We start from the raw sequence: 24,079 nt of genomic DNA on the forward strand, positions 1-24,079 counted from the left end.
GTACAAGTTCAAGAGTGGAACTATCATCAGCCACCTCCTCTACATGGATGACATCAAGTTGTATGCAGAGAGTGAACAAGATATCAACTCACTGATCTACTTGACACAGATCTACAGTGAGGACATCGGGATGTCATTCGGACTGGAGAAATGTGGCCAGATGGTAGTAAAGAGAGGGAAGGTAGTTAAGGCTGGTGGGATGGAACTACCAGTGGGCCACATAGCAGACATATAGACCAGCTACAAGTACCTTGGTATCCCACAGTCACATGGGAACCACGATGAGGAGTCAAGGAAAACAGCAACATCCAAGTACCACCAAAGGATAAGACAGGTCCTCAAGAGCCAGCTGAATGGGAAGAACAAGATCCATGCCATCAACATGTACACCCTGCCAGTCATCAGATACCCTGCCGGTATAGTGAGCTGGCCAAAGGAAGACATGGAGGCTGCCGATGTGAGGACCGGGAAGCTCCTCACAATGTACAGAGGTTTCCACCCCACGTCCAACACCCAGAGACTGTACACCAGCTGGAAAGAGGGCAGGCAGGGTCTGGTGAGTGTCAAAGCCACTGTCCTGGATGAAACCCGGAGCATCCAGGAATACATCAGTAAGCAGACATGGGAGGAGGTTGAAGTGGAGGAAGTGCCATGGTAAGACAAGCCCTTGCATCGGATGTACCATCGACAGATAGCTGAGGTGGCTGACATTGGAAAATCCTACCAGTGGCTGGAAAGGGCTGGACTAAAAGACAGCACTGAGGCACTCATCGTAGCAGCACAAGAACAGGCACTAAGCACCAGATCCATAGAAGCAGGGGTCTACCACACTAAACAGGACCCAAGGTGCAGATTGTGCAAAGAAGCCTCAGGGACAATCCAATACATAGTGGCAGGGTATAAGATGCAGGCAGGAACAACATTCACTGAACGACACAACCAAGTAGCTGGCATTGTGTTCAGGAACATCTGCACAGTTTATGGGCTAGGCCCTCCCAAATCCAGATGGGAGATTCCACAGGAGGTCGTGGAGAATAACAGGTCTAAGATACTGTGGGACTTCCAGATCCAGACAGGCAGGTATTGGCCAATCGACCAATGGTAGTAGACAAGGACCAGAAGACAGCAGTGGTGATAGATGTAGCAGTGCCAAGTGATTGTAGCAGTGCCAAGAAGGAGTATGAGAAGCTGAAGAAGTACCAGGGCCTGAAAGAAGAACTAGAGAGGATGTGGAAAGTCAAGGCCAAAGTGGGCCCAGTGGTGGTAGGAGCACTCGGGGCTGTGACTACTAAGCTGGGAGTGTGGTTCCAACAGATCCCAGGAGCAACATCAGAGCTCTCTGTCCAGAAGAGTGCAGTGCTAGGAACAGCTAAGATACTGTTTCAGAACCCTAAAGCTCCCATGCCTCTGATAGAGGACCCGTGATTGAGGAAGACATATATCACCCATAGGGGTGAGAGGGGAATTTATTTATTTATTATATAGATATATATTATTGACGTAATTTTTATTTTAAATCTAAATAATGTGATTTTTAAAAAGTTACCATTTTTAAAACAAATATTAAATACATTTAAATTTGGGCTGGCTTTTGTAAGATGATTGAAGATATATATGGACCAACTAAAGCTCAGATAAGACTTAACAGTTATGAACTAGATTCTATCATGATTTTGAGAGATACCAAGCAGGGTTGCCCCTTATCACCTTTATTATTCAGTTTTATGAGATAAAATTAGGAGACAAGAGATATCTTTTAAATCTATTTGCAGATGATATGATTGTGACTCTCTCAAACACTTCCCATTTATTTATTTTATTTATTTATTAAACTTGTCCCCGTCTTCCCCCAATGGGGGACTCTGGGCGGCTTACAACATATTAAAGCAATAAATAAATATACAGTTAAAATTTATAAGAGATTTATTTATTTATTTATATTTTAGTTAATTATATTAAGAAGGAGTTAGAGGAATTTGCAGAGGTGTCAGGACTATCAGTTAATTTTCACAAATTACTTCTGATGTTTTTTTCATACATCCCCAAAAATTCAAAAGGAAATTTCTACAGTTTTACGGATTCCAACAGTGCAAGATTCCACCAAATATTTAAAATATTTAAGCATTGGTATTACTAAAAATATTAATAATTTTTTTTACTAATAATTATATACCAACATGGAAGAAATTAAATAGGGAAATGAAAAACTGGGCTTCAAAACATTTTAACATTTTAGGGTGAATTGCAGTAGTAAAAATGAAAATCCTTGCCTTGCATGGTTCAGTTTTTTATTTCAGTGCCTCCCAGGGGGAATTCCAGAACAGGCTTTAAGGCATTGGAGGGAGGGAGGGAGGGAGGGAGGGAGGGAGGGAGGGAGGGAGGGTCTGCTTTCATGCAAAATAATTGAGAATAAATAAAAGGATTTTATGTCAATCTCAGAAACAGGGAGACTGGGGCACACCCAATTTGATAATATATTATCAAGCAACATAGTTGGGGCATATGATTCCATTTATTATGGAAGACTCTTCTAAACAATGGATCCATTGAAACTATATTAGAGTCTAATAATTTTTATTAATGTTTTTTTCACTCAAAATATTTTTTTAGAATAAAACAGATTGAAAATTTTTCACTAAAATGATGCTTCAAATTTGGAAGAGTGAATATATAGCTTTAATAAAAGATACTTCTCCTTTAATTCCTTTAATAACATATATAGATCAGGATAATCATTATGGTTTGGCTAAAATGAAATTTTTGAGAAAATACAACCATTATAGACTAAAAGATTTTTATAGTAATAGAGAACCTCTCAATAAAGATCAGACAGAGCAATGAATAGGTGATAAGTTACCATGGCTCTCTTGGTATCAATTCATATCTCGTTTGGGTAATAGAAATATGAGAGCTTCAGAAGCATGGCCTTACCAATTTTGAAAAATTAATACTTCACTATTTAGAACAACCAAAAGGAACAATTTCAAAAATGTATAGGTCACTGTTGCAATTAGAAATAGGAGATCCACCATATGGCTTAAAGGAAGCTTGGGATACTGATCTTGGTAACCCCATATAGGAGATAAAGTGGCAGAAATTATGGAAACCAGGGGGTTTCACCTCAGCTTTAATGCAAGAACTGCAGTGGAAGATTATATGTTGCTAGCACTTGATTCCTGTTAGATTGGCACATATATATCAAAATTATTCTTCCAAAAGTTGGAGAGGTTGTAAAAAAAAAAAAGTCATTTTTTCATTTGTGGTGATCATGTGATAAAGCTATTTGCTGTAAAATTTCTGGAGAGATAAGTAACATCACTAAACAAAGAATTGTATTGGTGACTGGAAACCCCTTATGGACTTGTGTGAAAATGAAAAAAAATGAACTTGTGGTTTATGGTTTTGATGGTTAGACAGGATAGATTATAGAAAAAAGAGTCATAATGTAGCTTTAGAGAGAGAGGTTAAAATATGATTATACTTATAACTGCTGTGAAGAATATTGGAAACTAATTTATATCTTTACATCTTTCTTTATATCTCTTTTTTTCTCTTTTCTTATTGTACTTTTATCTTTTCTGTTCTTTCTTTTTTGTTTTCTTTGTTCTAATTTAGTTTGTATTCATTCTTATTATTGCTTTTAAAACTTTTAATAAAAATATACGTTAAATAAAGAATTGAGCGCTCCCCAGAGTTAGGCTTACTGCATTTATATACAGGACCAAAGTTTAAAAATAAAAACGTACTATCTATTTAACTTTAGCAGCCAAAATAATAATTGCACAACATTGGAAAACTCTAGATAAGGTAACAATTGAAATGTGGATTAACAAGACCTCTTCAATTGCCACATTAGAAAAAATCACAGAGTTAATATAATGAGACATCAGAGGCAGGAACCACAGTTTTATTAAATTTGGATGGATTTTATGGTTTACCTCAATACCAATAGACTATAACATGGTATACTTTACATGTATGGTAAATTTGTAAATGTACAGTACCTGTCTCTGTATTTACATTGTAATAGATCTTTTTTGTATTTTCTATCTTTTTTTTTCTCTATAAGCATCTTGGATTTATGTTAATGTAGTTACTTGATATTGTTGGTTAACCATAGTTGAGTAAAAAAAATGAAAAAAGATACATTAAATATCTAAAGCAGCATGTAGCAAAATTCTAGCATTATGCACTTAGCTCTATAGAAAGCAACTTTAAATGGGAACATAACTGAATACTGTAGATAAAAAACTACAGGTTTCCCTTGCTTTATGCCAATTCACTTACACATATTTGCTATGACGCAATTGATCATTTTCACCCAAGAATTCACTTTATGAAAAAAAATCGCTATTATGTGATTTGTGTCAGCATAGTCCGTTTGTGCCAAAGTTTTGGAAACATACCAAGACTTCTTCCCACCAAAAACACTTGAACATTTTCCCACCAAACTCCCTTTTTGCTGTCGCTTAAGCATTTGCTATCATGTTGTGCAGTTCTAGCTGTTTGTCCTGTCTCCCACTTAGTTCCGTACCTGCAATAGTTACTACTGTTATTCACGTGACCATGACTGTACTTTCTGGCTAGAAGGAGACAAGACTAGTCAATTTAGCACCTTCGGCTTTTGTTTGCTTCCTAACCACTCCCTGGCCCTTTGGAATGCTCAAGTGCCTGCTTACTGTCTTGTACATATCAAAAGCAATGTGATCACATTGGAGCCTGAGGCTGAGAGCCGCAGGTCTGCTACACAACAGGTTACTCTCTTGAAATCCCTATGTCTCCAGTATCTCTGCTCTGGGGGTGGGGGTGGAGGGAGAGAAAAAAAGCCAGCAATTTCTGTAGGCAATCTCTCCTTTGCCTGATCCTTTTCCACTGCCTGTGCGATCACATTGCTCTTGATGTGTAGAAAAGCAAACAGCTTACTCTCTTGAAATCTCTGCGAGAGGGGTGAAAAGGGTCAGGCAAAGAAGAGATCGCCTAAAGAAATCACTTGGTTTTTTCTCCTCCCCCCTCCCTCCTAGAGAGGAGAGATTGGAGAGGGATTTCAAGAGAGTAAGTTGTTTGCTCTTCTACACATTGAAAGCAATGTAATGATACTGGCAGTGGGAAGGGGTCAGGCAAAGGAGAGATTGCCTACAGAAATCACTTGGTTCCCTTCCCCCCTGCCCCACAGAGAGGAAAGATTAGAGAGATATTTCAAGAGCATAAGCTGTTTGCAAACGCACTGGCAGTGGAAAAGAGGCAGGCAAAGGAGAGGCAGGCAAAGGAGAGAAAAGCAGAAATTGCTTGCTTTTTTTCTCCCTGCCCTCACAGAGAGGAGAGACTGGAGAGAAAGAGATTTCAAGAGAGTACTGTAAGCTGTCCCCTTCATGGATCACTGCCTTGTCGTGGCGAAAGGGCTTGCGTAACTCAGTGAAGCGATGAGCTATACCGTGCAGGGCCACCCAAGACGGACAGGTCATGACAGAGAGTTCTGACAAAATGTGGTCCACTGGAGAAGGAAATGGCAACCCACTCCAGTATCCTTGCCAAGAAAACCCCATGGACAATGTTAAAAGGCTAAAAGATATGACGCCGGAAGATGAGCCCCTCAGGTCGGAAGGTGTCCAATATGCTACTGGGGAAGAGCGGAGGGCAATTCCAAGTAGCTCCAGAAAGAGTGAAGCGGCTGGGCCAAAGCCGAAAGGACGTTCAGCTGTGGATGTATCTGGAAGCGAAAAGAAGGTCCGATGCTGTAAAGAACAATATTGTATAGGTACCTGGAATGTAAGATCTATGAACCAAGGCAAGCTGGATGTGGTCAAACATGAGATGACAAGATTGAACATCGACATCTTGGGAATCAGCGAACTGAAATGGACGGGAATGGGTGAATTTAATTCGGGTGACCATTATATCTACTACTGTGGGCAAGAAACCCTTAGAAGAAATGGAGTTGCACTCATAGTCAATAAGAGAGTGGGAAAGGCAGTAATGGGGTACAACCTCAAAAACGACAGAATGATCTCAGTGCGTATCGAAGGCAAACCATTCAATATCACAGTCATCCAAGTCTATGCCCCAACCACTGATGCTGAAGAAGCTGAAGTTGACCGCTTCTATGAAGACCTACAACACCTTCTAGAACTAGCACCAAAAAGATGTCCTTTTCATCATAGGGGATTGGAATGCTAAAGTAGGAAGTCAAGGAGTAATCGGAATAACAGGCAAGTTTGGCCTTGGACTACAAAATGAAGCAGGGCAAAGGCTAATAGAGTTCTGTCAAGAGAACAAGCTAGTCATAGCAAACACTCTTTTCCAACAACACAAGAGACGACTCTACACATGGACATCACCAGATGGTCAATACCGAAACCAGATTGATTATATACTTTGCAGCCAAAGATGGAGAAGCTCTATACAGACAGCAAAAAGAAGACCAGGAGCTTACTGTGGCTCAGATCATGAGCTTCTTACTGCAAAATTTAGGCTTAAATTGAAGAATGTAGGGGAAACCACTAGACCACTCAGGTATGACTTAGATCATATTCCTTGTGAGTACACAGTGAAGGTGATGAATAGATTTAGAGGATTAGATTTGGTAGACAGAGTGCCTGAAGAACTATGGACGGAGGTCCGTAACATTGTACAGGAGGCAGCAACTAAAACCATCCCAAGGAAAAAGAAATGCAAGAAAGCAAAATGGCTGTCTGATGAGGCTTTACAAATAGCTGTGGAAAGAAGGAATGCGAAAAGCAAGGGTGAAAGGGAAAGATATAAGCAACTGAATGCAGATTTCCAGAGAATAGCAAGGAGAGATAAGAAGGCCTTCTTAAATGAACAGTGCAAAGAAATCGAGGAAAACAATAGAATGGGGAAGACTAGAGATCTCTACAAGAAAATTGGAGATAGGAAAGGAACGTTTAGTGCAAAGATGGGCATGATAAAGGACAAAAAAGGCAGGGACCTAACAGAAGCAGAAGAGATTAAGAAGAGGTGGCAAGAATACACAGAAGAACTATACAAGAAAGATCTTAATGTCCCCGATGTCCATACTGGTGTGGTCGCTGACCTTGAGCCAGACATCCTAGAGAGTGAAGTCAAGTGGGCCTTAGGAAGCATTGCTAACAACAAAGCTAGTGGAGATGACAGTATTCCAGCTGAGTTATTTAAAATACTAAAAGATGATGGTGTTAAAGTGCTGCACTCAATGTGCCAGCAAGTTTGGAAAACGCAACAGTGGCCACGGGATTGGAAAAGGTCAGTTTATGTTCCAATTCCAAAGAAGGGCAACGCCAAAGAATGCTCAAACTATCGCACAATTGCACTAATTTCACATGCTAGCAAGATTATGCTCAAAATCCTACAAGCTAGGCTTCAGCAATACATGAACCGAGAACTACCGGATGTACAAGCTGGGTTTCGAAGAGGCAGAGGAACTAGAGATCAAATCGCCAACATTCGCTGGATCATGGAGAAAGCACGAGAGTTCCAGAAAAATATCTACTTCTGCTTCATTGACTATGCAAAAGCCTTTGATTGTGTGGATCACAACAAACTGTGGCAAATTCTTAAAGAGATGGGAGTACCAGACCACCTTACCTGTCTCCTGAGAAATCTGTATGCGGGCCAAGAAGCAACAGTTAGAACCGGTCATGGAACAACCGATTGGTTCAAAATAGGGAAAGGTGTACGACAAGGCTGTATACTGTCACCCTGCTTATTTAACCTATATGCAGAGTACATCATGAGAAATGCCAGGCTGGAAGAATCACAAGCCGGAATTAAGATTGCAGGGAGAATCATCAACAACCTCAGATATGCGGACGATACCACCCTAATGGCAGAAAGTGAAGAAGAACTAAAGAGCCTCTTGATGAGGGTGAAAGAGGAGAGTGCAAAAGCTGGCTTGAAACTCAACATTAAAAAAACTAAGATCATGGCATCTGGACCCATCAATTCCTGGCAAATAGAAGGGGTAGAAATGGAAGCAGTAACAGACTTCATTTATTTGGGCTCCAAGATCACCGCAGATGGAGACTGCAGCCATGAAATTAAAAGACGCTTGGTCCTTGGGAGGAAAGCTATGGCAAGCCTAGATAGCATATTAAAAAGCAGAGACGTCACCTTGCCGACAAAGATCCGCATAGTCAAAGCTATGGTTTTTCCAGTAGTAATGTATGGCTGTGAGAGCTGGACCATAAAAAAGGCCGAGCGCCGAAGAATTGATGCCTTTGAACTGTGGTGCTGGAGAAGACTCTTGAGAGTCCCCTGGACTGCTAGGAGGTCAAACCAGTCAATCTTAAAGGAAATCAACCCTGATTGCTCATTGGACGGATCGATAATGAAGCTCAAGCTCAGATATTTTGGTCACCTAATGCGAAGAGAGATCTCTTTGGAGAAGACCCTGATGCTGGGAAAGATTGAAGGCAAAAGGAGAAGAGGACGGCAGAGGATGAGATGGTTAAATAGCATCACTGAAGCAATGAGCTCATGAAACTGAGCAAACTCAGGGAGGCAGTGAAGGACAGGAAGGCCTGGCGCAATATGGTTCATGGGGTCACGAAGAGTCAGACACGACTTAACGACTAAACAACAACAACTGTAAGCTGTTTGCATAGCACGCCTGCAGCTCCCAATTCTGGGCTGCTGACACAATCACATTGCTTTCGATGTGTAGAAGAGCAAACAGCTTACTTTCTTGCAATCCCTCTCTCCAATCTCTCTGCTCTGCATGGGGAGAAAGAAAGAAAAAAACACAGGTCAGGCACAGGACAATGCGTACAGATTGTAATGGCAATCATGTGGTTGAGGGACACTGCAAAGGTCATAAGCGGGCTGTAAAGTTATTTTTTCAGGACTGTTGTAATTTTGAATGGTCACTGAATGAATGGTCGGTAAGTAAGGACTATCTGTGCAACATTACAAAAAGTGCTAATAAAGGTGAGACGACACAAGACGAGGAAGAAAACGTGTTTGAGTAACATAGTGCTTAAGTATAAGGCTCTAAAATTTATGAGCACATTAGTCAATGCATTTGGGTTACAAAATTTGACATCCGTGCTCCTCGACCCCCTTTTTTCCTCTGGTTCAATTTATGTGAGGTTTTCAAGCAGTGTAACCCTAGCATAAAGCAAGGGAAGCCTATAGTTGTAATAAAGAACTATTGTAATAGTGCCCTATGAAAATGTAATGTACTATGCATACTTCTAACATACTTTGATAATGTGCTTAAGAATTAGAAAAATAGAATGTTTAATAATTTAAGAATGTTTAATTTTTAAGCAGATTTCATGTTGTTTTCATCTATTATTCAACTATATGGAAAGTTTGCTTACAGTCTTCTGTCTTCCTTATAAAATGTTAGTTTTTTAAAAAAATAGGAAAGCTGAAAATAGTATATTAAAATACAGTGGTTCTAAAATCTAAATCACTTTTTAATAGTTCTAACTTCCTTGATTATGAAAACAAGACTTGTTATTTTGAAACAGGAGTAACAGTTAATATTAAGGTAGGGTAACTTCCTTGATTATTAAAACATTAAAAATGGTAGCTACATTTTTCTAAAAGAACAAACTTGGTAACTTTAGAGTAGAAAATTGATTTCTAATGTGATTAAAAAGAAAGAAAGGACAACATAGATTTTTGTTAAACTGAAAAAAAAAGAAAGGTAGAAAAATGAAATGTTGATTTACCTTATGATTCAAAATTCACTTAGAGCAGATCTTTGTTAGATCAACTCAAAGTTCTACATTCTATCAAAGAAGAACATACAGGCTTCCATGTTTTCTAGGGCATTTCTTAAGACAACAGGGTAAACAAGTTAGATCCCTCCCTAGATTTTATAATAATTGAAATGGAAACAGGACAGCTTTGTTTGGACTAGGTGAAGTATGATTTAACTTTCTACAAACTCTAGTAAGTATTTACTGTATACTGTCTTTCCCCCTCTTTCTTTCCTTGAGATGTGTAATAGTGGCTCTCTCAAGATTCTTCATTTTATGCATAACTTTTGTGATTTGTTGAGGGTTGATTTTGCTATTACAGTGGCAATATAGTTTTTGGAAGCAAATATTATAAACTTTATAGGCAAGTTGCTTTACAAAAGGGTTAGGAGGATCAAATGCTAACTGATGCAATTTTTATTTTCATATTGCCTCACCTTTTTGTTGGTTTATTATGATGATTGGTTTAATTGTTTTACTTCCGTGCTTTTTAAAAATGCATATAGCATTGAAGTAGAAAGACAAGGTAGAAACATAAAAAAGAAACAGGTATTAAGGAGCTGTTAAGAAAACAGAATTTTCAGTATGTTCTGTTTGTTGGTATTTATTGCAGGGAACAATATACCTGCAATGGAAAACTAGCCCTAAAGTCACATTCTATGAGTCCTCCTCATTTGTCAGAAGATGAGAATTTTCCATCAAAGACAAGGGTAAGGTTTTTCCATATTTTCAGTAACTAGTTTTCTTTAAGTTTTATATAGTTATTTTAATAATGTCATGGAAAATTCTTGAATGTAACATGCAAGAAGTTAAAACAGAAAAAAGGCAGAATTGATGTCAGAAAATAAGCATATAAATCGTGTATATTGCAGAATCTTAAACTACATCAGTTTTTTTGAAGAAAAGTGCTGAGTTGGACCCAATAAAGAATATGGGAAACAGCTAGTACATAGTTTTATTTTTCAACACTAAGGTAAAAAGTATTCAGGCTTTTTTGGCCTCTTCTTAACAATAGTCATTTGAAGATGTCTGTTTTGAATAATTTATTTATCCTGTATCAAAATGTCCTAGCATAATAAATAAAATGGGATGGAAAGACCAAGACCTCTGAAAATTATACAGCTCTCCTCAACTTAATTAACTAAATTCCCAGAACTTTCTCCCATTCCCTTCAGGGCCTTTATAAACAATTCCCTGATGCAAAGATTCCCCAGAGAGACCTGCCCAGGCTAAGTTAACCCTCCCCAGCCACAACTACCAGTTATGTGGAAATAATTCCTTATTTAGATTAAGAAATTGCAAGGCAATATGTACATGTACTGTTTCCAGAAATAAAATCTCTAACAAAATGTTTTCTCCTTCTAATTTTTCTGTTTTTCCATATTTGCTGCTAAAACATTGTACCTGTAAATTGAATGTTCCAGGGAGATTGTTGTACAAGAAAAATTTCTTTTGATGATAGTGACCTTGAAGCTCGTCTGAACAGTTGGAATCTTGGGGTAAGTTCTGTTTTTTTCCTTCACTTTTTGACTTCAAAATAAATGTTAATAATTTAGTCCCTGCATTCAGTATGTGTATCGTAACTTTGCATATGATCTTTTAAAATGAGTTGGAAAGAAACTGAAATAAATCTTGGTATTTTTAAAGGTACTCAAGTATCCAAAATTCTATTTTCCACAGTGTCTAACTAAATGCTTCTAGTAAATCCACAGGCAAGATGTACAGCAACAGATCTCTTTCTGTATTTCACCATCTGGTATTCAGAGATGTGATTAATTCTGGGGGTGGTATATAACCATCATGACTAGTAGCTATTCGCACATCAAATATATCTGATCTCTTTCAAAACTTGTTAGATGATGGAAACAGGAAATTAAAAGGTCAGTGGAACTGCAGAGAGTTGTGCATAATATCATATGAGATTGGAAGGATACAGGATGATGGTTTTTTGCTGCTTTCATGTGTTTCATTTGATGGTATTAGGAGGCTATGTTTGTATGAGGGAATTTTTTTTTAATGAAAATCACTATTTTTCCTCCTGTCAGATAGTTATCTAATAGATATGTCAGATAGTTATGTCATTTCAGGATTTGGTACAACTGTTTAAGGAATTTCAGAAAGGTTCTACATTTGCAACCCTGTGAACTCTAAAGCATCTCTTTGCTTTCAAATCTGAAGTGCTGCATTATCTAATGTCAAATTAAGGGTTTGGTAGATGGCTCAGCCTCAGTCTCTCCAATCTCTTCAGTTTGTTGGTCAAATTACTTGGATTTTTCTATTGACGGACAGTTTATTATGGGGACTAAATAAGTTTCTAAAATCTTGAAATGTATCTATTTATTTGTTCAATTTATGTACTATACAACTCGTAATGACTCTGGGCGGTTCACAAAAAGCATAAAAAATATCAAACAATAAAAACAGTACAGCGATAAGAAGCAGGGCTGGGAAAACCAGGCATCAAAAAACACACAAACACTCTTCAAAACGGTCTATACCCATCCAAGCCAAAGGCCTGGGCAAAGAACCAGGTCTTCAAAGTCCTGTGAATTGTCAATAGAGTGGGAGCCACCTGGATCTTGGGGGAACCTCATTCCAGAGGGCAAGTGCTATGGCAGGGCGTGCTTCCAGGATCCCAGTAGATGGCATTGTTTACCCAGAGCTTGCCATGCCTCCTGGACTGAAGTGGTTGGGCAGATACTAGGGGAGATAGGCAGTCCCTCAGGTAGCTGGGCCTTATGCCATGAGTTAATGACTAGCACATTGAATCATACCTGGGAGCAAACTGCCAACCAATGAAGCTCATGGAGCCGAGGTGTTACATGGGTGTGCCAAAGCATGCCCATCACTGCTCATGCTGCCTCATTCTGGACAGATTGAAGCTTTTGGGTGGTTTTCAACAACAGCTCCTTGTAGAATGCATTGCAGTAATCAAGCTGTGAGGTGACCAGGGCAAGAATGATTGTTTGAAAGTTTGAAGGGATTCTCTATCTAGGAAGGGGCACAACTGGTGCACTAATGCAACTGTGCAAAGGCCTTCCTGACCACAGCTGCCACCTGCTCCTCAAGCAGGAGCTATGAGTCTCAGAAGACCCACCAAAGTGATGCTTTGGGACTTTTAAGGTTTGGGAGTCCTGAATCAGTCTTTTTTTTCCCCCAAAGTATCTGTCACTGAAGTAGTCTACCTCCCCAAGGTCATGATTACCTTTGCACTTTTAGAATTTAGGAAGATGGCAAAGATTCTTTGTTTCTGGTGCCTAAGGTGCTCTAGTGGGTTGTTTCTAATTTCTAATTATGTTTTAAATATATTTGTTGTTTTAAATTGACTGTTTTAGGATATTTATAATATTTTATGTGAGCTGCCTGGAGTATTTAGAATTGAGCAGAATATAAACTATGTAAATAATAAATAAAACATAAAATCTGTCCACAGGGTAAAAATAAATGCAAAAAAAAACATATCAAGAGAGATTATGCATGTTTTCAAAAATAATTCCAAGGGAAAATTTAATGAAGCTTTATCACATTATCTATGATGATATTTTTCCTGATAGTGTGTTGTTGCTATTATAATTAATTTCTGTTACATGTCACATGTGTATGCTAAAAAAAAAGATGGCCCTCAAACTGCTACTGAGGAAAAGCTGAGGATCTTTCAGAGTACCAGTGGTGTTTATGATGTGGCTAGATTAATGCCTTTGGGATGTCTAGTTGCTGATGTTGCCATACAGAAAAAGAAAATCCAAAGCTGCAAAGACAGAATTACAGTGAAACTAAGTAACATAAGGAGCATGAACATGAGAAAGCTCAACATAGTGAAGATGAAATGAATCAACTACACATTGACATCTTAGGCATCGGCAACTTGAAATGGACTGGAATTAGATGTTTTCAGTCAGGAGGTCATGTTATTTACTACTGAGATCATGAAAAATAAAGAAGAAATGGCATTGCTTTCATAGTGAGGAAGGATATAGCAAGGTTAGCTCTTGGATACAATCAGTGACCAAACAACATCCATTAAATTTTGTGACAGCCTTTTAATATGATGATTATCCAAGTATACTCCAACCTCTGATGCAGAAGAAGAGGAGGTTGATGAGTTTTCTGATCAAGTTGAATTTGAAATTGGCAGAACATACAAGCAAGATGTGCTACTTGTGGTTGGAGACTGGAATACCAGAGCTGCAAATATTAAGGGGGAAAATGTTATTGGACTATATGGCCTAGGAAACAGAAATGAAGCAGGAGAACAAATTTTTACCAATCCAGTGATTTCTTCATTGCTAACACAGTCCTCCCACAACTAAAACAATGCCTATGTATGTGGACATCACCAGACATACTACACAGAAATTAAATTAATTATGTTCTTGGTACAAGGAGTTGAAAGCGCTCAGTTATAACAGCAAAGACATGACCATGTATTGATTGTGAAACAGATCACAAACTGCTCACTTACAAGTTCCAAGTCAAGCTAAAGCAAAATAACAGAACCAATTTTCCTGCTGTGATCTTGAGCCAACATTTTCAAGGAGAACATCAGAAATTGCTTTATAGTCCTGAACTTCATTTATAGGGAACCAGAGGAATTGCAGAAGGAAATAAAAAAAGTTGTTAAGGTGAAAAGAGACTGCAAAGACCAAAAAATAGAGGAAAGCAAGTTGAATGTCAGAACAGACAATGGTAATGTCCAGGAAGAGAAACCAAACCCAAGAGAGATGACAAGGACAAAACTGAACAAAGAATTTCAGGCTCTAATGCTGGGAAAGGTGGGAAAAAAGAAAGGGATGACCAGCAGCAAGATGGATAGACTCAATTGCAGTAGCCATGAGTGGAAGATTGGAAGCCATTGGAAGAACTGAAGGACCAGTTAGGAACAGATCATCATGGACAAAATCTATCTATGTGATTTCTAAGAGTCCACAATAACTTGATGGCACGTAATTAGAAGATTAGAATTAGAAGAGACAATAAGCATAATACAGTGGGTCACTGTAAACACAGCCACAGTGTTTGCACTGTGTTTGCAGTGAAGGTTGCAAATGGTGATTGTGCAATAAGGGCAGAGAAATATTGACTTTTGTTGCCCTCATTGCTACAAGGTAATCCCTAATATGGGCTCATACCCATGTCCAGTGAGTCTTGCTTCGAGTCTTCTTCCAGTGGTGCTCCAGACTAGCTGCTTGGTAAACCAAGGTGCAGCCTTGGGATAGGAGTGATGCGATCCAAGGCCCCAGTCATCTACCCATTCCAGGCAGCGACTAGGGCCTCAGCTGAACTGCCAAGCAGATACTCAAGGAAAACCCCAAGCTCTCTCTGGAACTCCATTGGGTCCATTGCCTGAAATTTATGTTCACAGTAAGTTGAAATAATTGTAACTCCGCTAGATCCTATTACTTTTAAAAAGTTAAAAAGTTCTCCCCTAATTTTTCTCATTGTATGTCTTCACTTACATGCGCAGATGTTAACAATATTGAGTTATAATATGTTGCTTGTTTAACTAATAGACTTATTTAATTAACAGGAAATTTAAGAAATTATAAAGCCTTTGATTGAAATCCTCCTGTGCATCTCTTTCTCTCCCCCTCCCTCCCTCCCTCTCTCTCGAATTTCATGCTTTTTATTTGATTATGTTATCTGTTTTGAAAATTGGGTGTCTTTATTTTTTTTTTATTCTGCTAACTGAGAAATGAGAAATTGCATCGGCCAATTGATAATGATGAATGAAGGTTCAGATAGAGCATAAGTACAGATTAATTTTAGTGAATGCAGTTCACAATGTTATGGATGAGGAGCATTTAACTGCAAGGTTAACTGCTCCCTCTAAATTAGAAAATGCAGGGCTTTGTGGAAAGAAGTCACCTCATCACATTTTGGTTATTTGTGACCAAGTGATGTTTTCCTTTCTCATTCACAGCTTTATTTTAAAATTCATTTATTGCATATTATGCCAACTAAAATATGCAAAATATTTGTCCATTTCCATTAATAGCTGCATGTTTGTTTATTTCATATATTTGTAACCTATTCCATTCCTAGCTGACTCTGGTTTATTTGCATATTTAAGGCTGGGGTTTTATATGAAGTGTTTTATATTAAAACATTTGTTTTTATGTTAAGGCTAGGGAATATAGCAGTTAAAACCTGAACATTTGATTCTATATTAATCATTTTCACAAAATTCCCATTTAGATTAGTTGCTGTTAAAGAACAAAAGTGGTCAAGAATATTTTAAAATGATTAAAATAAATTAAATAAAAATAAAAACAAATATCCATCTTTCCTGCAAGCTTACAATATAATAAGATAAAGGTTTGTAAATTTGAGTGATAGTAGGGAATTGTTAACAATGCAAACTCATATTGTTCCTCTGAAGAATGTTTTATTTTTTAGGAATTATAATTTGAAAACAAATATTAATATGTGGTATGTATGCCTGCATATGTATAATAATAACAGCTGAAGAAAATCTGTTTAGCAGTGGCCTTAAATGTGCATGTTCTCGTTGGCTCAAATGGAAATGAGAAATATCTTAAATTCAAATTATCAATGAGGAGGAGGTCTTTACAGGTAGTCCTTGCTTAATGATGGTAATTGGGACTGGCAATTCCATTGTTAAGTGATATGGTTGCAACATCACGTGGCCATGCTGACTTACGATAATAGTTGTGGTTGCTGCTGTTAAATGAACCATTTGTGGTTGTTAGGTATGATGTCATGTGATTGCCATTTGTGACTTTCTGCTGGCTTCCCCATTGGCTTTGCTTGTTGAAGACTGGCAGTGAAGGTTGCAAATGGTGATCGTGTGACCATGGGATACTGCAACCATCGTAATTGCGAGCTGGTTGCCAACTGCCTGAATCATGATCACATGACTGTGGGAATGCTGCAACGGCCACAGCTATGAGGACCAGTCCTAAGTCTCCTTGTTAAGTGCTGTCGTAACTTCAAATGGTTGCTGAATGAGTGGTTGTTAAACAAGGACTACCTATATTTGCATGTCTCTTGAAGGATTTTAGCATTATGTATGTATTTCATTAGAGCTGATCCTGGCCTCAACCTGTACACTGAATAGTTCTGAGAACCATGTATCCGAAACTTGACTTTAAAACTGGACTTTCTTTCCTTCATAAAATCTAGTTTTGGTTGTTTTCCTTTGTCTTGAATTTGTGGTTTGGGATTCTCTGTATTTTTGTGTGTCTATGACTTATTGTGATGATTCTCAGTGGCTGACACTTTATTCTTTGAAATAGGAAGTTCACGTCTTTAATTTAAACAGATTTAATTGTAGAACTATATTTCAGCTCAGGAAATACTTAAAGCTAGAATTTAAAAATGGATTTGAAAAGAAGGAAACAGAACTTAAGTGTTATTAAGTGAGGATACTTGAAAGATAAACTGACAACATTATAGGTCAAGATTCAAAGAGTATGTAGGCATATCCCAAACATTTGATTTGTGAAGTACATTTTCTCCTTTCCCCCCATTAATTAATACCAAGCTTCTTTGTCATATAAGGTACTTTTGAATTGATTCTTCTTTCAAAATTGGCTTGCATAGTGAATGGAGAAAATTTATTCAAGTGACAAGTCCAGAGTGATTCTAGGTACATAAAATTAGACTCCATGGTTTATTGCATCCTAGCCAGTGAACACCAACAAGTTAAAACATTTCAATCTATAATTCTTCAGCACAATAAAAATAGTTTTGGGATATGATAAATACAAAATATATTCTGCTTTCCATTTCAAAGCTTACTTTATAGAAATTATTTTTCCTTTAATAATACTGCAGATCTTCAAATATATATTTTGCTGGTTTTTAATCAGAAAAACATAACAAAACAGCTGTGAGTTCTGGAGGAATAGTTGGGCTGGTTTTCTACAGCAGAATTAGAGTTTTGTGGCACCTTGAAGATTAATTTTCTTTTGTTAATTTTTAATAATTTTTTTAGCAGAACAAAAATAGTTTTGGGTTATGACAGATGCAAAATATACCAAATGGCTTTCTACAGCAAAATTAGAGTTGGAGGCATCTTGAAGATCAAATTTATTATCAACTGAATTCTTGTGGATCATTTCATCAGATACACATAGATATAATGATATAAAGGAGAAAATAGCTTGTGTGTGTGTCATCCAAATTGCTGGCTGGAATTTTTGCTGTATATTCATGCTAGTGTTTGATTTTATTGATTATTTATGAATAATTGTATTTTGGTTTGTTTATATTGGAAATCATCCAGAATCTTTAATTGGAGTGGCATATACATTTTTAAAATAACAAAGTAAAATAGGTAAACGTTTTGTAGATATTTGCTGAAGGTGCTAATTTGCACAGTTGCGCTGTCTCTACAAATGAAACAGTGTGATTTGTGTTTGAAATAAAAAATTGTTGGGCTGTTTAAAGAAGATGTAAAAAGAATAGGTCTGTGAGCTGGCAGGTATACTCACCATGAACCATTCATAGCCTTTCAGTTTAAACCACAGATATGTTGTCGGGATAACAGAGTGAGTGGAAGGATAGGAAAAGCCAGAAAAATGTTTACTACCATTGAGAAAAGTTAAATAAATTTAAGGAAAATAATTGAAAAATATGTTGAGTGAAATCTTAGATGATACTTCTGTTGATAAAATTGTTTCCATTAGGAGGAGGAGGAAGAAGCCTCCCAAACAATCTCAGATGTTCTTTAGGATACCATAACCTTAAGCTTCAAGAGCGAAGAGGAGTAATTCCCATAGTGTCATTTTTTTTGTTTCTCTGTCATGTAATCTTTTAAATGTGAGCTTTTTTCATTCCATTTATATCTCACTTTTCCTCCTGGTTTCACATAACTTTGTGAAGGTTTGCTTGAGGGACTATGATTCTGAAAGCTGTGCAATTGGGTTCATGAATCTAGTATGAGATTTTTTAAGATGTATCTTTCAGAAAATACTTAGCACTTTCCCTTTAAACTAAACATATTGGAAGTAATCCCTTATCTAAACTTTATCAGTTCAGAAAATCTTTGTTAAACTTCTTTTAATGTATCTTTTTCAGCTCGAAAATCCTAGATATTTACGTGAGAAGCCTGTATCCCTTTCATTGGTATGTACTGCTCTGCTATTTTTGGTTGTCTTGTCATAGTTTTTCTGTGCGTTAACCATGGTGTTAAATATAAAATATTATTTTTTATAATAGATGTCACCCAAGTTAGGTTTGGCGAAAAACAGCACTACTCGAGATGAACAAACATTGTTCCGAATACATGAAAAGGAGGTAACGCTTTTTGTTTTCATAATATGTTAATCTCTGTCTTAAAGAAAAAAAATAGATATGTAGGCTTATGAGTTAAACATAGAGGTCTTGCAAGTATAGTTTCAGAGGCTAATTTTGCCCACAGATATGGCATTAGAGGTGGAGCAAAACATATATTTCACTATGATAAAAAGGGCTTTAGTAAAATGATACTTATTTTTTTAAAAAAACAAGCTGTAGAGGAAGGGGATTTTTTTTTAAAAAAAAAATCTGCATAAAGCCATTGAGATTAGTTAGTGGCCCAAAGTGAAGTATCATCAGTATGCTGATGACACCTAGCTTTACATCTCTGCCCCAGAGCAAATGATGCTGTGGAGACTGTAGGGGTCTGGATGGGGAAGAATAGGCTTCAGTTCAATCCTAGCAAGACTGAGTGACTTTGAGTTTTAAGGCCTCTTGAATCTGGTGGTAGTCCTGGATGAGGTTGTACTACTCCAAACAGTATTGGTGTGCAATTTGGAGGTCCTCCTGGACTCATGGCTCCTGTTTGAAGAACAGGTAGCCGCTGTAGCCAGAAGGGTTTTTGCACAGCTTCATCTTGTATACCAGTTATACCCTTTACTGGACCAGGAAGCACTGCTTATGGTCACTCTTGTTTTAGTCGCCTTTTGAGTGGATTACTGCAATGTGCTCTACATGGGGCGGCCCTTGAAGAACATTCAGAAGGTGCAGTTGGTCCAGAGCATAGCAATGTAGGCAGTTATGGGTTCACCTCAGTACACCCATATTACACCTCTGCTTCATGGGCTGCCCTGGCTTCCATTGAGCTTCTGAGTGGAATTCAAGGTGCTGGCTGTTATAAAGCCCTTCATGGCATAGGGCCAGGTTATTTGTGGGACTGCCTCTCTCATGTTGTTTCTGTCCATCCCACAAGGTCTGACAGGAGAGGTGCTCCAGGTCCCATTGATTAAAGAATGACAACTAGTGGGACCTGAAAGTGTGTATTTTCTGCCCCGCCCTTTAGAACACCCCTCCCCTCACCCCCGAGATTAGACTGTTGGCTTTTTGGAAAGTTCTAAAGACATGGATTTGTTCCTAGGAGGTTAGCTGGAGCCTGTGAGATGTTTTCATTGTATTGTTGATTGAGTTTTGCCCTTGGCTGCTGCTGTAGTTTTTTTATAGTATTATTTATTGATGCTTATTATATATTGTGCTTTTATGTAGTGTTAGCTGCCCAGAGTCACTTGACACTTTTGTAACTCCTCTACAAAAGGTGGGATATAAAGCCATTTAATTAATTAAACATGCTTTGAGACTTATTTTGTCTAAATCAAGTTGTATACATTTTCTCAAAATTAATAGCAGGCACACAGTTATTTATTCATGAGTTCCACTGAAGTCTATTAGACAGTTATACAGTATATAACTGCAGAAATGCAACCAATACTTTCATTGGCTGAATAGAGGAATGTTGTCTAATTTTTTGAGGTAGTCACTTTATTTTAGTTGCTTTTGTTATTCCTGGGTTCTTGCTGATGGTTGTTGTTCTAATAACTTTCCTGTGTTAGAATATATTATATAGAACAATTGAAAGTGACTGCTCTCATTTGATATTTTTAGCCCTGCATGTAATGAAATCTTTATTTCCTGAGAGGACAAACTAGCCCTGAAATACACTCCCTAGTAATGCCATATGTGTACATTAAAGGAAGAGACCTCTCCTGAACCTAAACCTTAAGTTTATTCTTAAATTTGTTCTGGTTCTGAGTCTTCTCCACATCCAGAGTTATTTTTTGTTGTCTGCCAGAAGCTCACATGCTTTTTTGATGTGTGGCTTCTATGAGAAGCTTGCAAATATAACATGATTTGGTAAGTAGTTTGATGTGATTAAATGATAATACTGAAAATAAACAGGGACTTGTAATCAGTGGTCACATGACAAGTGTATTTGGTTTACTTTCCCCCATCTGATTCCTTAGTGTCATTTCATACTGGGCAGAGTTAAGAATACTGAAATACTGTAGAGACTTTTTATTTTTTGAGTATAAGCATGCTGACAATTCATGTTGTTGTTATTCTTAGCATTCGTCTTGCATGGTTGCAAGGTCCACTTGGTTTTGCACTGTGCTTGCCTAGTTCTTTCTTCCAGCGGAACTATCAGTGCATGAGGCAACCAAAGATTTTATTTATTAGCCGGCTAGTCACAGAGTCTGACATTGATTAGGGCTGAGAGGAAATGATTGAGGAAGTCAGTTACCCAGCTGGTTTCATGCCTAAGACAGGACTAGAATCTGGATCTCCCCAGTCCTAGTTCTTATCCTTAACCACTCAGTATATCATGCTAGCTCTCAGTATAGTTATAACAAATTTGTTATAATTGTATTATAACAAATACAAATGAATACAGAAGGTCTCCTACATACAAACTTTCAAGTTGTGAACTTCAGCTGATATGAACAAGATGGACCCAGAAGTTGGCACCGGAAGTTGGGCTGGAATTTGGAAGAAAGCACGCTGAAAACTAACCCTTTCCCACCATCTACTGACTTCCAATGCCGAATTCTGGTCCTGACTTCTTGCATGGTTGGTTGTATTAGTGTGTGGCGACTGCAAATTGCTTAACTGCAAATGTCTGCAATTAAGCAGAAGACTCCTGAAGGGGAGGGGGGTAGTGCAAAGAAGCGGCAATCCATTATGATGCTCAAGAAGATGGAGATATTGAAGAAAATGGAGGGGGGGAGAAGATGGCGAATGTGGCACGTTCCTACAGCATGAATCATTCCACTATCGGAACTATTATTAAGAACAAAGGCAAGATCATGGAACATGTGAAAAGTTCAGTGCCTGCGCAATCCACAATAATATGCAAGAGGAGAGGGAAAGTAATGGAAAGATGGAGGTGCTGCTCGGCATGTGGATCGATGACCAGCATCGGCGCCGTGTGCCGCTTAGCCTAATGATGATCCAGGAGAAGACTAAGAGCTTATTCCATGACTTACAACAGAAGGCCAGTGAAGGTGTTGTTGAAGACGTGTTTGCTGCAAACCATGGGGTGGTTCCACCGCTTTAAGGTTGGTATGAATCTTCATAATGTGAAAGTCAGTGGTGAGGCAGCATGTGCAGATGAGGCTGCAGCCAAGGAGTTCCCAGAAACCCTCAAGGAGATCATTGAGGAAGATAGTTATTTCCCCCAGCAAATATTCGGTGTGGATGAAATGGGGCTTTATTGGAAGAAAATGCCGGACAGAATGTACATCAGCAAGGAGGAGAAGACCATGCCAGGCTTCAAAGCTGGGAAGGATAGGCTAACTGTGCTGCTAGGTGGCAATGCTTCTGGTGACCAGAGCCTAAAACCGCTGTTAGTCTACTACTCTGAGAACCCACAAGCTCTCAAGAACATCTCAAAAAGCTCACTTCCTGTTGTGTGGAAGTCTAACAAGAAAGCTTGGGTCACCCTTGTCATCTTTGAGGATTGGTTTTTCCACCATTTCATCCTGGAAGCGGAGAGGTACTGCCACGCGCAAAACATCGAATTCAAGATTCTGCTGATATTGGATAATGCCCCAGGTCATCCTCCTTACTTGGATGATTTCCATCTGAATGTGAAGGTTGTGTATCTGCCTCCCAATACCACCTCCCTTCTGCAGCTGATGGAGCAGGGAATTATAGGAACCTTCAAAAAACACTGTCTTTGGCGCATGCTTAGGCAGGCAGTCCAGGCAACCTAAGTGGACTCACAGATGACCTTGAGCAAGCCTTGAAGTCCTATGGCATCTACAAGCCCATCAAGAACATTGATGCAGCCTGGCATGAGGTTATCCCTGCGAACATGAACGGGGTGTGGAAATGTGTGTGCCCTCAGTTTGTTCAAGACTCTCGTGGGCTTAAGGTGGCAGAAAGGGAGTCGCAGGCTGTTATCAGCAACTTGGTTGCCCTCAGCAAGGAGCTTCAGCTCGACCTGGAGGAGGGAGACTTTCATGAGCTGCTAGCTGCAGACAGAGGACCTCTCCAGTGAAGACCTCATGGAGTTGGAGGAACAGCAAAAACAAGAGAAAGAGATTGAACCACCAAAGTGGTTCCAGACCAAGCTGATGGCGGAGGCTTGATTGAGAAAGTGCTATCACTGTTTGAGATGCAGGACCCTAACGTGGAGCGCTTCACCAAGGTGTCTGCAGCTGTCCGTGATGCAATCCAGTGCTACAGCGTCGTTTATGAGGAGACAAGGAAGACCACCACCCAAAGTTTACTGGACCACTTCTTCAGGAAGGTTGAAAAAAGTACAGAGGATGAGCCTGTGCCATCACCGCAAGCGCCTACGCCATCGCCACAAGCGCCTATTTCAACACTGCCACTTATGTAAGGTGTGAATTGCGCATGTTTTTTTTGATTGATAGACTTACGAACAAAACGGACTTACAAACAGCCTCTTGGAATGTAACCCGTTTGTAAGTAGGGGACTATCTGTGTACTTTGAGGGTGGAAGCTCGGAGTCAGTATATTTTATTTTCTCCATATGAAAAATTCAACTATATGTAAGTAATTCCATTCATTTTGTTAACTAGGAACATTAGGAATAAGCTTTTCTTATGATTTTCCTGTATTTCTTTTGTAGTGCTAGATCTTTTTAAAAAAGATTTTCTTACTGGAGCATAATATTAATTTAAATATTTTCTTGTATGCATGTCTTTGAACAAATACACATTATGCTAGAGTGATGGGCAACAATCAAATGAAAAGCTGTGTCTCAGCTATGACTGTTCAATTAGCCACGTAGATAAAGATTTCAAAGTAGTATCAATAGATTGTTGTTGGCTTATATGAAAGTTCAGCATGTGGAGGCATGTGATTTGTGTGGAACTGCACATTGTAGTAAGTATATTATATATATCCAAGTAGGTGGCAGTCCTAGTGTATCTTGGATGATCTTGAAAAGCTAAGTGAATGGTTAGTGCTGTCCTTTAATACTTGGATGGGAGACCATAAGGATCATCAAGGCTATGGGCTAGACTGGAAAAAAAAATCCCAAAAGAAGGCTGTGACAAGACGCTTCTGTACTACTGTTTTGCCAAAGGAATTGCACAGAGGTGTCAGTTAAGTTTCCAGGAGCTTGACTCAAAGGAGACTGTATATGTGCC

General features: G+C 38.5%; 1 protein-coding gene across 6 annotated transcripts in view; it reads left to right on the forward strand.

The window, feature by feature from the left end:
• The window catches only part of CEP112 (centrosomal protein 112), a 300,158-nt gene that overhangs the window by 25,163 nt on the left and 250,916 nt on the right, over positions 1–24,079 (forward strand). For all 6 annotated transcript variants that reach the window (XM_088138295.1, XM_088138299.1, XM_088138300.1 and 3 more), the window contains exons 6-9: positions 10,318–10,414; positions 11,129–11,203; positions 18,747–18,794; positions 18,888–18,965. In XM_088138295.1, the coding sequence (XP_087994421.1) occupies positions 10,318–10,414; positions 11,129–11,203; positions 18,747–18,794; positions 18,888–18,965 (298 nt within the window). The remainder of the gene's footprint in view (positions 1–10,317; positions 10,415–11,128; positions 11,204–18,746; positions 18,795–18,887; positions 18,966–24,079) is intronic.

Source organism: Python bivittatus, unplaced genomic scaffold, assembly GCF_059951505.1.
Source record: "Python bivittatus isolate LINGU-HERP-01145 unplaced genomic scaffold, Pbiv_v1 ctg000220_np1212, whole genome shotgun sequence".
Taxonomy (NCBI): Eukaryota; Metazoa; Chordata; class Lepidosauria; order Squamata; family Pythonidae; genus Python; species Python bivittatus.